Source organism: Gossypium hirsutum, chromosome A11 (assembly GCF_007990345.1).
Source record: "Gossypium hirsutum isolate 1008001.06 chromosome A11, Gossypium_hirsutum_v2.1, whole genome shotgun sequence".
In the NCBI taxonomy this organism is placed as follows: Eukaryota; Viridiplantae; Streptophyta; class Magnoliopsida; order Malvales; family Malvaceae; genus Gossypium; species Gossypium hirsutum.
This window is the reverse complement of record NC_053434.1, coordinates 17,816,256-17,829,741: the sequence shown is the minus strand read 5'-3', so window position 1 is coordinate 17,829,741 and position 13,486 is coordinate 17,816,256. Positions and strand designations below refer to the sequence as shown.

The window sequence follows — 13,486 nt, the reverse complement described above, 5'->3', positions numbered from 1 at the left end:
ATAAAAAATTAAAATTTCATTCGCCCCTAAAAATTTATTGTGGCTTCGCCTCTGAGTGATGTGATAACTTTTCTGGCAATTATTGTATATTTCTTGCTGATAGAATAATATTTATTTTATATGCAAATAATTTATCTTTTATGAATTATCATATTTAAAAATGTAACATTTTAGTCAGTATTTTCATAAAAAAATAATTCGAGTTTACTTTAAAAAATTAATAATTAGATTTAATTATTTTTAAGATATTAACGGCCACATCGTTAAAAATTATAAATGATCTTATTATGAACTGCAGATTAATCTCTTCCACTGCTCAAAAATTGCAATTCCTCTTTTCTTTTTTACCAATATACAAAAAGTAAATTAAATAAATTTAAAAATTAACCAAAACAAAAGACAAAAGAAAAAAGGTCAAATGGGTGGCCCAGAAAATAAGGGTAAGGGAAGCTAAAACGCGAAAGTCGTCTGTATCTATTCGATTTTCTTTGTCCTGAAGGCGAATCCTCAGAAACAACACGGTCCTCAAATTCATTGATCTGACCTAGAAGCTATGGATTCTAATTCCCAACAACCAGGTTCCGTTCCTTTTTTTTTCTTTTATGATTTTTAGGGTTTATCGAATTTTCGATTCAATATACACAATTTTATGATTTTTTTAGGGTTTGACTAATCATCGATTAGATATACACAATTATAGACTTATTAGATTCTTGATTTTTATTTTATTTTTTTCGCCGGGGGGCGAGGTAGTTGTTTTTGCTTGGTTGGTGATTTGGTTGAGGAAACTAAGAATCAATCTTATTATGTTTCGAATGAACAAAAAAAATCTAATTGTGTTTCGAATTTTGGGTTTTTATGTGGATTTTTAGGGGTTTGTTTATGATAGAATTCGGTCAAGAAGTTGAAGGATAATTAGCTTTGTTTAGGCGTTAAAAAAATTAAATATTTGAAATTGACTTTTTTCCCCTTCTGTTTTGGTTTTGTGCAATTTGTTTATGTTTGACATTCTCAACTGCAGCTACTGGTGTCTCTCCACCTAAACCATGGGAGCAAGCAGGGGGCTCAACGGGTGCTGGACCCTTTAAGCCGCCATCACCTGGCAGCACAAGTGATGTTGTTGAGGCATCCGGAACAGCAAGGCCAGGTGAACTTGTTTCTACTGCTGATAGGACTGCAGCTGTGAATAGAAATGCTGTTGGTAGGCCTTTACCTAGCAGGCCTTGGGAGCAACAGAACTATGGAAGCACTTACGGAGGTAAAGATTTAATTTGTCTATTATAATACAAATGGTTTTTACTTATTGTGGAGCTTGTCTAAGTTGGTGTTTGATGCAGGTTATGGTTCTGGTTTAAACTACAACTCAGCATATGGTTCTGGAATGTATGGTTCGTCATCATATGGTGGAATGGGTTCTTATGGTGGTGGATTGTATGGAAACAGCATGTATAGAGGAGGTTATGGTGGTCTATATGGGAACTCTGGAATGTATGGTGGTGGAATGTACGGCGGTGGCCTTGGTGGTGGCTTTGGGGGTCCTATGGGTGGTTATGGAATGGGCATGGGTCCATATGGTGAGCAAGATCCAAATAATCCTTTTGGAGCTCCCCCATCCCCACCAGGCTTTTGGATGTCCTTCCTCCGTGTGGTAATTTATTTCAATTGTTATTATTTATTATCTGATTAAATGTAAAGAATATCATCTGTTACTTAAAATGTCCAATCTATCTGTAATGCCAGCCCACCACCTTAGTTATCATTATTCCCTTGCTCTGTTCTTGAGCTCAGAATATGCAGTCCAGGAAATATTCACGTTTTTTATCATTTCACTGGCCATTTTCTAAAGCACTAAAATATACTTGTGGATTATGAAGGAGAAGGTATTAGTTGTAGTTTAGGCTTAGTTCAGTGTAGATCGGGATCTTTTATGGAGTGCTTCTTTAACTCTAAAATGTCAGAAACACTTGACGACTGTTATTTAACTCTGACAACCAATTTAGATTCTAGGTTATAATGAGCTGATTATAATTTATTTGGGAGTTCTTTTGAGGTGACTATTGCTCGACTAAAAACTTATAAGTCTGTCCCTTCGTGTGAATTTTATTCACTTCTGATAATCGCTTCCTTCACTAATTGCAGATGCAAGGTGTTGTTAACTGCTTTGGCAGGATATCTATTCTGATAGACCAGAATACACAAGCATTCCACATGTTTATGACTGCTCTTCTTCAGGTGCTGCTTGCCCATTTGTTTTGTCGAAAAGTTCATAATAGTTGAATCAGTGTTCGGTTTGTGGAATTTGTAGCATGCTGTTGACTCATGGCATATCGTTATTTGCAGCTTTTCGATCGCACGGGATTATTGTATGGAGAGTTAGCTAGATTTGTGTTAAGACTGCTGGGAATCAAATCAAAACCCCGAAAGATCAATCAACCAGGACCAGGTGGACTCCCAGGACCCCATAACCCTCATGGGAATCGAAACTACATTGAAGGGCCAAAGGCTGCTCCCAGTGGTGCATGGGACAATGTATGGGGAGAAAATGGCAGCGCCTAGTTTGATTATCAACGGTGGCTCAGCTGAAGCACACGCACCAATTTGAGTACCCTGCTTGATGAAGACCAGGTGGACCTCATTTGAAGAATGTGACCGAAGTTTTTCTACAATTGCATATTCCACCTACTCTCAATAGTGTTAAAAAAGAAAGATTGAAACTTAATAATAGCCCTTAAATGTGTGCTTATAGGTATCTTGACACTAAGGCAATAATAATTATTATATTTTTGACGATAAGTGAGTGTGATATTCTTTCCACGGTTAACCATATTCTAACATTTTATTATCAAATCATACAGTTGTTGGCTTGCAAACCAATCAACTTTAACTTGATTAACTAACACAATCTAGAATTAGCAAGCGCTCTTCCAAAAAACCAGAATGATCGAAGATTACAAACAAAAGAAAACCAAAAGTGTGGCAGTATGTTATAAACCAAACACAAGTGAGGTAGTAAGGCGCTTTTTAATGACCTTGTCTTAAAACTGAATGCAATTCCAATAAAATTAACACTATGTTTGGTTGGGTGTATTGGCTAATCCAAGACACCCCTAATCGGTGGCCCCACCCAATCCCTCCTCATTCCTATGTTTGGTTCATAGTATTGCCTAATACAGGCCTATTACGTTACGCCCCTAATCCCCGAAATTCTCTGTTTTGTAATCCCTGCCTCCTCCTCAGATTACATCCGTTTTACATCTCACGCCCTGATTTGCCCTCCCAACTCGAAATCCACCTCCAGCCTCTCCCTCCCAACATCAAACAGCAGCTGCGAGCGAAGTCACCTCCACCTGACTCCACCGTCTCAGGTCTCCGGCCCCATTGTTTCGGTAAGTGCTTTTTCACTGTATCTTTCCATCCTCTTTTTTCGGTAAGTGTTCTGGGGTGTTTTTACTGTATTTCCCGTTGTGGGTTGTGATGTTCATGGCTGCTTTCTTTGGGTTTTTTGGCTATGCTCTTCAATGGCTTGTTATCAAACAAATCATTTCCCTGCCTTATTTCCTGGTTAGTACTCCATCTTTATAGACTCTTTCATGGTATTAGTAACTTTGATAGACTTAAATTGCCTGGTTTCTCTTCTTCCTGGGATTTCTAATCTGTTCTATTTTTTTACTGAATTTTGCAGTTTTTTTTCCTTCCATTTTCTTTAAATTATTTATTCTATTTTCAGAATTTGCTGCTTTTGTAAGTTTAATTTTTTTTATCTTTGTTTCCATGGGTAGGTTGGGGGGTTAGTGGAATAATTATATACTGAACCTCAATCCATACAAAATCAAACATTAGAACACAATGTAACATAGTTTACCAAATGAAATGTAAAGCTAACAAGCTTTTAATCCAATTTTGCAATTAAAATTAGCATCTAACAGGGCTCTGTTTGTAAAATAATAATAATAATGAAATTTGGTGGCTGGTTGTTGAAGTAGTAATGAATACTTCTCTAACCATTTCAGGACCTTTTCTCACCAAACTTTTTACCATAAATCCTTCATTATTTGCTACTTTCAACTAATTTCTGAATATTTTTTTTTGTTTATAATAAAGGCTATGTTTTCTGAACTTAGGAGTGATTTCGAATGTGTTTGATACGAATTTATTCAATATTTTCTTTTATATTTTTCCATAACTTTGTAGGATTATATTATAAGAAAAATGAAGAGTCAGTAAGGGGAATATGGGATTTTCTGTTGAACCACTCGACTTGATACAGTTTATTCAAACATTCGATAATAGCCCTTTGCTTTTCTGCATCACAAATAATATTTTCTGTGCCTTTGTATAGATAGCCATTTGGATCATTTGCATGCTAGCTTTGCTTTTTGCTGTTTTTGTATTCTTCCTCCCTATATGACTATGTTGAGTCATTTGATTATAGTTATTGGAGATTTGAATCTCGGTCGTAAGTCACCATCTATTGAAACAACATTTATTCCCTCACCCCCCTCTCTTCTGTAGCATATAGCAACATTTATTCTAGTTTTCCTGTCCACTAAAAAACGTTGAAAGATCAAACAGATTTGTGGTATTGGTCTGATCAATTCTGCTTCTACATCAGTTGCTCTTAACGTAATGCATTGCATGCATCATCTATTTACAATTGTAACATCCATGTTTTGTTATTTAAAGATGCTCTGTGTGGGAATGTGGGGGCTACTTGTTGTTCAGGAATAGGTACCAATTTGATCAAGTTACTGAGGATGCCATGGTTGATAGACTGAGCAGTTTCTCCCTCGACGATAACAACTTTGAAGCGGTGAAGCAGCTTTCTTGCAGCATTGCCAGTAAATTTGATGTTTGATCTAAAAGTTTTTAAATGCCTGTTTATAGATTTTGGAATTATGTTGCCAATGGAATCTTTTTGTCAATGTAAACGGTATTAAATCCTGATATTAGATTTAGTGAAACAAATCATTACATGCATGCACGTATGTTATGGCTTTGTGTGTGCTTTGCGCGTGCTTATACTCGATTTTTCCTTTTTTCCAGCAGAATGCAACTTGCAGTGCATCAGGACAAACTCAAACTGTTACTCGTGAGGCACCAACGATCACCCAAGCTCCTGTTCATTGTAAGAACAAACACATACTCTCTTTCAGTAGTTTGTCAATATTCATTAGATGTATATATATATATATTTGAGCCATCTGTTCTTCATTCACTGTGCCACCAGATTAGTTGATTTGCCTTATACATGGTTTCTCTATTTTGCCACTTGTGCCATTTTCTTTATTGTTGTTCCAGCATACATACACCCATTGGGTGAGGAGTAGTCTCACTATCTCTGTTTCTTGACGATTTTTTTTTCAAATGAAACCTATTAGAGAATGTCTTTGAAAGGTAGGAGATAAAACATGTTGAAGCTTTTCCTTTTTCCTTTTTTTCCTGCTATGTCGTAAAAGTAATCTTCGACTTCGAGTCATTACTAGCAAACACAAAATGCATCAGTTGATATTTAATACCGATATCTTCATCATTTTAATATGCACCCATGCTAAATAATCACAAGTCTTGCTATCAGTCTAGAGAAGAATAAAGATACATCATATTTCATATATAGATGTTCGAATCTAAACCAACAGTTCTGTTTTGGCTGGTATCAGGATGTGGGTTAGCCGAAAGGAGCAAGCAGAAGTCGTTTTTGGCATACAACATTCTCATGGCGAATGATTTCAGCACGCCAAGGACATCTTGCTAATGTAACACAGTGAAATTTGTCAAGGTGAAGGTACTTTAGCTCTGATCTTGCACCTGTTAATCCAAACATGCAGAGAAATCCAGCTTGAAGTTGATTATCGCGACTCGATGAAACGGTGGGTCGGGGGATTAGGAAAACATGTACTTTCTATGTGAACTGTTTCCAGCAGTGCTGGGGTGATAAGTGAGTGAGGCGGGGATGATGATACCATTGATATGGCTAACTTCCCACGATGTAGTTTGTAAATTTCATGATTGTATTGATACAAAAACTACATAATGATAAAGCCTACAGGTTTTATAATCTATTAGATTATGTTACATCCCAAAAGAATTATATTTATTAATAACTTATATAAGAACAAAATGAAGGTTTGATTGACATAATAAAATTGAAGCTTCAAGTTAATGTTTTAGGTTGAAAATAATACATTTATTTTAGATTGTCATTTGTATTATATTTCAATTGAATCGATATAAAATCACAACTAATAAATAAACTAGTTTTATATTTTTAATTTTCCACAATTTCTTTTGTAATTATAAGATTTGAACCTCTCAACACGATTTTATATGATGATTTGAGTAAATTCATATAAGAATATTAATTATTAAGAATTTTATTAAATTATATATTTTAATTATAATATATTTAATAATAATTATGTTAATTTATATTTTACAGTATCATATATTATGATTTCAGTAAATTAATATAAGAATATTAATTATTAAGAATTTTATTAAATTATATATTTTAATTAAAATATATTTAATAATGATTATGTTTAAATATGATTAAATTATTTATTATTGATAATAATAATCTTATTATAATTTAAATAACAATAACAATAATCATTTACCAAAACAAATTTATGCTAAGGGTATTCTAGTCATTTTAGTTTTTTCCATTATGCTATTACACCTCTATTCCATTCAACCAAACACAAGATTACTATTACGCCTCTATTCCATTACATTCAACCAAACAGTGGATTAGCTATTACACCTCTAATCCAATACACCTCTAATCCCAATACACCTCTAATCCAATACAGCGAACCAAACGTGCCCTAAAAAGTAAACCTAAGAGGTCTCATGCTGTATGAAAGGTGACTCAAGTTGACTCATCATAATCTATGCCGTCCCAATTAGGCCCTATAGACATTACTTCTTCAGCCTTGATCTCAACGTTGCATCTATACAATTTAAACAACTCCAATGCTGTATCTGATATCCTGCTATTCCGGCTCATGTACAAAACGGAGAGCTCTTTGCACCCATCTCTTAGAGCCTGCAAACCTTGATGACATAAGTTTCGGCAGCGATTCACGTGGAGTTTCTTTAAATTATGGCAGTTTGATCCGATGGAAGCCCAGCCTAGAACCCTAACCTCGTGACACAATGCCAGGTTCCACTCCTGAAGTTGAGGACACCCTTTTGCGATTGCAACAATAGAAGCATCAGTAACGCTTCTACACATTCGAAGATTAAGGATTTTAAGCCTTGCTGCAAATCCATTCCCTATTGCTTCCAATCCATTTCTGAAGTTTGAGCAACTTAAACTGGCGATGTTCAAAAACTTAAGCCCACCTCCACTAACAATGGACATTATTCCTTCGGGTTCAAGATTACAACATTCAGCATCGATGTAGACCAGAGTTGATGAACAGCCTCTTAAGCCAACACCACTTACTCCCCGGCAATTTGATATCTTAACTGCTTGAAGTTCACGGCATCCTTGAGAAAGAGCTCTCAACCCAGAGTCCGAAATACATGGGCAATAAGCAAGATTCACATGCCTCAAAGCCAAGCAAGCATTAGCTAAAGCTTCTAGCCCGGCATCAGTAATGCTGCATCGGTAAAGACTAATAGTAGTCAAGAAGGGACAACCATCACCAACTAGGGAAATCCCGTAATCGCTGATTTTAAAACAACAGTCCAGACATAGGGTTTGCAATTTCGAACCATAGGGTTTCAAGTAGCTTAGGGCCGAATCCAGTATCTCTACGCAACCGGAAAGGGATAAATACTCTAATTGCTGAAAACGGGCAAGAATCCTGTAAAGATGGAATGAGTTGATATCGGTACAGCTCTGAGATAACGAGGAAGGGCCAACAATGCCGAAAGAACATGGAAATTGCAAGGACCGACGATTCAAGTTTTGAATATTAAGCCAGCGGTGGCAAGTTAGGCCAAATGATTCACGGTCATTCCTACAGTCAAGAAAATTGAAAATAAAACAGAGGCAATCATCAGGTAGGAGCATGATCGAAGTAACACCGTCCATCAAAGAATCTCCCATGTCAACCTTGTTAGCACTCGTCTGAAGGCTGTAGAGCTCGGATCTTTATTGTAAACTTCCTAAAAGCAGCACTAGATGAGTCGGGAGAGTCAAAACCACAAAGGGCAGGCGCATCTCCATACCCATACCCTACATGAACCCCACATTTACGGCAAAGTAGTTTAGTTTTTGATCGATGACGGCCCCAACTGACAGGAAAGCAATGTACCTCGTCGACTTGTGTGAATCGACTAAGATCAACAGATAGAAAGGAGATAAGACCTTTCTCTACGGATTTGCGATATTCAGAGCCTATGCTGGTGGCGATTCGATTGGAAGAGGTCAAGTTCAAAGGGTAACCACAAGATCCACAGCTGCATGTATCATCAAGAAATAAGACATTACACTACAAAGCATTGCCAAAAACGATGGAGCAAGGGGTCTATTATCGACCAAATGATGATGAACAAGATCACAAGATCTTTCAATCATATCATTACAAGACAAGGAACTAAACCTACATGATGAGATTCAGCTATCTTCATTACAACTTAGGAGGGCAAATAATCGGCAATTAATGAATAATCTGGCACTAATAAAACAACCATAATCTTGTCCAAAAACATGCATCGTCCCCCTAAATAACTAAACACTAATAAAACCCAGATGAGGTGTAAACAAAAGCATTGGGAGGAAAAGGATATGAAAGGGGTATTACCTGTAAGAGACGTGAGCTTGGGACATCCTCTCTGAATATCTCAGCAGGGAATTAAAATGGATACCATTTTAGTGAAGATGGATGGCTGCAATGGCAGAATCGTTAATATGATCGGTGGGGGGGCCAATCAGATCGGGAAGATTGTGTGGTTCGGTACACAGATTACAGAGACGGGGAGTCTGGGTTTTGTCTTTTTTAACATTCGGAGAGGCTGTATTTTCTTTTCAGTTGTGTCGAGTATTTGTTGTCTTCGGGGATACGTTTTATTATTATTATTATTATTATTTCACGCTAAGAGATATAAAAAAAAAAAGCAGTAGAAATGACTTTTTTGATCTGTTTATGTGAATAATTGGGATTTATTAATTTATTTTAATTTTATAATAAATTTAATATCTTGATTTTAATTTTGAATGTAAATGTAATCAGATATATATAACATTTGAAAAACATTTCATAGAAAATGTTTTATAATTAAAAAAGAATATCAGAAAAGTCAAACTGGTATTATTTACACGTGTCAAAGCTCAAGATGGGGGGGTGTACCAATAAAATCAGAAAAAAAAATCAACGCATTTAATTGAGAATCAATCCCTAATTTCGCCGTTGACTTAAAAAGAAAAATCTATTTAGGACTTAAAAAAAAAGATTTAATCCATCCTTAATTTTGTAAGAAAGCAATAAAATCAATAGTCTCTTAATTTTGTAAGAAAGCAACAAAATCAATAGTCTTACTCTTATGGCAACTTCTTAAAACATTGGATGGATGTTGATCCCAAAACTCAGAGGCAGCAGTATTGATGAGGTGTGAATTAATAATGATCTGCTTTGCTATGTTTTGAAATTAGAAATTCGAAATTCTTCATACTCCAACTTAATTCAACAATGATAATCTTTTTTGGTTTTTTTCTTAACCAAATCCAAAAAACTTTGTGTTATTTACATGTTAGTCCAAAGTCTAAAATATGCAAAAAAACTGAGCCCAATAAAACTCAAAACACACACAATTGCAGGTGTTGAATTCCATCAAGTCAACTAAGCATTCAAGATGAAAAGGGATTAAACACCCAAAACAAGGAATCTAATCACAAATTTTGCCTTTTGGTGAAATCCCTTTCAATGGTTTCCATCATCCCAAATTTGCAATACAAAATAAATCTTTGAACTCAAGATTTGACCCCCAACTCAAACCAGGTTCTCAGTTCTCACCTCAAAAAGGTATTCTATTTTCCCTCATATACAGAGTGAAATCCCGAACACACCGATAACGTAGTAAGTAAGCAAGCATTAGCAGGCTTTATGCGTCATCATCATTGTCTGCGTCAAAATCCCTCATATCAGCATCTTCGCCATACTGAATGCAGTTATCTATTTGAGCCAATGCATACTGTATGCTGTAAAGGAGAACAGGCCAATATCATAAAAGATAAACACGATATCACTTAACAACCTACTCTCCTCTACTGCAATGTTTGGCTCTAACCCAGAAAGCAGATCAAAGGGAGTTATATAAGATGTAAAACCCTGGCAATCTATGTGCTTGTGTCCTGTTCGTGTATTTTGTCATTTGTCATATTATGATCATATTTAAAAGCACTTTATATAAATTTTGATACATTGATAATTTGTACCGTATAGATTTTGAGATGTGTGTATTCATGTCGTGTTATCCAACATCCGATGTCGCATACAACGAGAGAAAGAGAGAGAATCAGAAAGTGAATGTTACCTGCTTTCCTCCTCAAGTTGATTGGAATGAAGCTAACCATGCTATATTCATCCACCTAACATGCAAAGAAACAATAATGTGATCAGTATAGCATGATATATAACAAATCCAAGCAATTTTAAGCCTTTTTACAGTCATATGCAAAATTAAAGAATACTATGCAAAGAAGGCAAAATACATATGGCTCCATATCAAGGAATAATGAAACTACTGAAAGGTGAATATACCCCCTTAACTTAGAGATGAAAACCTTGCTACAAAGAAAAGTATGTTATGCATTCACTTAACTCAAAATCCATCCATCGTAATTTCGTATGATCACACCTAATTGGAACTTGAATGAGTAAGTGTCTAACCTGTTCAATCAAAGATTTATTTAGCTTTTTAAACCAAGGAGCAATCCATTCATTCAGTTCTGAAAGCAGAAATCGAGGCTCTGGATCCAAGTAGCTATGAACAACAAAGAGATAATGGTTAAAAAAATGAAGAAAAAGAAGCCCCAAAAAACAAACTGAAAGATGAAAAATGCTCACTTTTCGACATCCCTCTTGCTTGTTACTAGGTCCATTTTTGAGAGGATATTAACATGTGGTAATTCAAGCTGGACCATTGCAGAAAGTGATGCCATGCATCCACTTACAAATTTAGTCACATCCGCGATGAACTGACACAAAAAAAAAAATTTAAGATGGTGAATGTGCATAACCAATGATAAAGATAAGCCAAGGAAACTAGAAAAAATAAAGCAGACACGTGAGAAGATGCATAGCTCAGACAAACCTGAGAATCAAGCAAATATACACCACACACATTAAAGTTCTTGCGTTTCAAGTGCTCCACAAAGTTACGAAGCATCGGTACATGTGAAAAGAGCTTTATCTGACCTATAAGTTAATTGAAAGTCAGCGAATCTAATCCTCAGTAGTAGTACAGTTCAAATATATTAAATCAAAGAAAAGAAAGCCTAATGCAGAAACACAATACCCAAAACTTATACCCTGCCAAGGTAAAATGCAATAAACTTCATAGTAAATTTCTAGAGTTTACTTGTAGAATACTATCATACATATCTAAACGAGAACAGATACCTGGGCAATCAAAAACCAGATAGTCATCATCCAAGTAATAGTCCAATTCTTCAGCCAGCCATTCATCCAGATTTTCTTCAAGATGTCTAGTTGGAGGTTAAGGTTTACATACGTTGTTCCACATTTTCATTGTTTTTTTGAAGTAATCCATGTCCAACAAGGGTAAGGGATATGACTCTCCAAGGATTCTCCCAAAACTTGGGGGAAACTGAGCATACCATGTTGAACACATACTTGTATCCAACACTCACACCAAGTTTGAGTAACATAGAGGTTTAGAATAATGTGACCAAAAAACAATAAAAAAAAGGTTACAATTTTGCTCCCTAATCAAAGACGGAATAAACGTGCAACTCTTTGTATGATAAAATATATAAAACAGAAAGCTGAGAAAATTGGCTGTTGAATCAATTAATCAGTAAAAAGCTCCACAAGAAATAACCCACATTGATATAACAATGTAACAGCTTTCAGATAACCATAATAATAGCAACAAAGGCCTTCAATTAACAACAATTAAGATACAATAAAATGGAAAAAGGATACTCCATGCAGTAAATAAGACCACCATTTGGACCCAATCCAAGCTCCTCCATAACATCATCCAAACTAATTAGCTCTCTTATATCTGCAAAACAAACAAAACTCAGTTGCAAGAAGATCAGAGGAAAAAAGAGAGAAAATGCCAATGAAAAACATTCAAGCAGAAGGTTGATTACACATAACTACTGGATAGTTAAAATTTTCAGCAGCAGGATCAAGGTTCACAATATGTATTGACCGTCCAAGGGTTTCACAATGCTGGTACAGACTAGAGCAGTAGGTTGACTGGCTCCAAAAACACGGATACTCACTTTAGTACGCAATTATACATCATGATGTAAATAAAAACTCATTTACTAAGCAGACCAAAATCAAACGATGATCTTATTTCCCCGTTCTCCAAAAGACACTGGAAAATACAGGGAAGATAGACTCCATCTCAAGCCTTAAACAGAATAGTCGATAGACTAGCAGACCTTTCCACTGCCTGCAGGACCAATAACCAGTTGTGCATATCCCATTACAGCGTTCCACACCGGTCAAATTGCTTTACTGACTCAGAATGAACAGATTGAATTGAAGAGGCGCAAAGACGCCACAACCGCGACAGTAATATATGCAGCACACCACACACCGACAGCAAACAACAAATTCAAGAAACTAGAGTGGCCCATATACAATGGCGATAAAGATACTCAAACATCAACTAACCTGATTTGTCAATATCAAAGAACAAAAAAACGGAATTAAATGTTAATTACATTATGCATAAAACAGGGAAAAATGCCATCCTCAGCTTTCAGTATCGATAGCAATGTTGATAAAACAACTTAAACATAAACTCAATAGAGGAAATAAGCAGATGAGAATGCTGTAGTTAGTACTTAAACACTGATCAATACAAATGAAACCAGCTTTATCCAGTTTTTTTGTATGAATACTAAGCCAACAAATAATTATTTAAAAAAACCCAAAAAAATGAAGTGTAAAATAACGTCATATTTGACAACCCATTATTAATAAAGTAAAACAGAAACAAATTTGGACTAAATTTCTTCATATAGGAATTTTGATCATCCAAAGAACAGCAACATAATCGAAAGAAGCAAACATGCAAATAGTTTCTCAAAAAAAGAACCCCAAATTAAAAAAAAAAAACGAAAAGGAGCTATTATTAAGATCAAAATCATTAGATTACCTGAACTTTCCTATTTGAGAATGGGAATTGAAACGAAAGGGGGAGAGCCTTTATTTTGTAAAGGAGCAGCCTGTTCAAGACCACCAGGCTTCAAACTCACTCAATGTTATTTTAAATTATTTATTAAATAAAATAAATAAAGGATATTTAGGCTTTACTGCTTTAGGGCCTA

At 35.5% G+C, this 13,486-nt stretch overlaps 4 protein-coding genes across 8 annotated transcripts; 1 reads left to right on the top strand and 3 right to left on the bottom strand.

Moving 5' to 3' along the window:
• Positions 1-381: 381 nt before the first annotated feature.
• LOC107924300 (peroxisomal membrane protein 13) lies at positions 382-2,793 on the top strand. Its single transcript, XM_016854665.2, has 5 exons — positions 382-578; positions 1,022-1,258; positions 1,338-1,648; positions 2,140-2,232; positions 2,341-2,793. Exons 1-5 carry the CDS (start codon positions 554-556, stop codon positions 2,554-2,556), a joined length of 882 nt encoding a protein of 293 aa, XP_016710154.2. The 5' UTR covers positions 382-553; the 3' UTR covers positions 2,557-2,793.
• A 3,744-nt stretch (positions 2,794-6,537) lies between these two features.
• LOC107924793 (F-box/LRR-repeat protein 12) lies at positions 6,538-9,009 on the bottom strand. 2 transcript variants are annotated; one of them, XM_016855387.2, is made up of 3 exons: positions 8,757-9,009; positions 8,321-8,412; positions 6,632-8,188 (listed from the first exon to the last, which is right to left on the bottom strand). In XM_016855387.2, exon 3 carries the CDS (start codon positions 8,057-8,059, stop codon positions 6,872-6,874), a length of 1,188 nt encoding a protein of 395 aa, XP_016710876.2. In that variant the 5' UTR covers positions 8,060-8,188; positions 8,321-8,412; positions 8,757-9,009; the 3' UTR covers positions 6,632-6,871. The 2 variants fall into 2 exon arrangements, with proteins under 2 accessions (XP_016710875.2, XP_016710876.2); XM_016855386.2 differs by having other exon boundaries at positions 6,538-8,412.
• Positions 8,070-8,782, bottom strand: LOC107923443 (uncharacterized protein At4g08330, chloroplastic). Its single transcript, XM_016853642.1, has 2 exons — positions 8,757-8,782; positions 8,070-8,412 (listed from the first exon to the last, which is right to left on the bottom strand). Exons 1-2 carry the CDS (start codon positions 8,780-8,782, stop codon positions 8,070-8,072), a joined length of 369 nt encoding a protein of 122 aa, XP_016709131.1.
• A 735-nt stretch (positions 9,010-9,744) lies between the features above and the next one.
• On the bottom strand, positions 9,745-13,448 carry LOC107924134 (GPN-loop GTPase 3). Of its 4 annotated transcripts, XM_016854440.2 has the most exons (11): positions 13,315-13,446; positions 12,593-12,827; positions 12,293-12,401; positions 12,120-12,201; positions 11,574-11,659; positions 11,266-11,369; positions 11,019-11,149; positions 10,842-10,935; positions 10,490-10,540; positions 10,207-10,211; positions 9,745-10,150 (listed from the first exon to the last, which is right to left on the bottom strand). In XM_016854440.2, the coding sequence occupies exons 2-11, from the start codon at positions 12,635-12,637 to the stop codon at positions 10,054-10,056; spliced, it is 804 nt and encodes a 267-aa protein (XP_016709929.1). In that variant the 5' UTR covers positions 12,638-12,827; positions 13,315-13,446; the 3' UTR covers positions 9,745-10,053. The 4 variants fall into 4 exon arrangements, with proteins under 4 accessions (XP_016709929.1, XP_016709926.1, XP_016709927.1 ...); XM_016854437.2 differs by lacking the exon at positions 10,207-10,211 and having other exon boundaries at positions 10,486-10,540; positions 13,315-13,448; XM_016854438.2 differs by lacking the exon at positions 10,207-10,211 and having other exon boundaries at positions 10,486-10,540; positions 12,299-12,401; positions 13,315-13,448.
• Between the last annotated feature and the right edge of the window lie 38 nt (positions 13,449-13,486).

Excerpts from the sequence above, each read along its gene's own strand:
- LOC107924300 (XM_016854665.2), top strand. The coding sequence starts at position 554 with ATGGATTCTAATTCCCAACAACCAG. Across the intron at positions 579-1,021 it reads TTCTAATTCCCAACAACCAG|CTACTGGTGTCTCTCCACCT; the intron begins GTTCCGTTCCTT and ends TCTCAACTGCAG. Across the intron at positions 1,649-2,139 it reads GGATGTCCTTCCTCCGTGTG|ATGCAAGGTGTTGTTAACTG; the intron begins GTAATTTATTTC and ends CACTAATTGCAG.
- LOC107924793 (XM_016855386.2), bottom strand. The coding sequence starts at position 8,059 with ATGGGAGATTCTTTGATGGACGGTGTTACTTCGATCATGCTCCTACCT.
- LOC107923443 (XM_016853642.1), bottom strand. The coding sequence starts at position 8,782 with ATGTCCCAAGCTCACGTCTCTTACAG. Across the intron at positions 8,413-8,756 it reads CAAGCTCACGTCTCTTACAG|CTGTGGATCTTGTGGTTACC; the intron begins GTAATACCCCTT and ends TGATACATGCAG.
- LOC107924134 (XM_016854440.2), bottom strand. The coding sequence starts at position 12,637 with ATGGGATATGCACAACTGGTTATTGGTCCTGCAGGCAGTGGAAAG. Across the intron at positions 12,402-12,592 it reads GTCCTGCAGGCAGTGGAAAG|TCAACCTACTGCTCTAGTCT; the intron begins GTCTGCTAGTCT and ends TTTTGGAGCCAG. Across the intron at positions 10,541-10,841 it reads ATAAATCTTTGATTGAACAG|GTGGATGAATATAGCATGGT; the intron begins GTTAGACACTTA and ends TTTGCATGTTAG.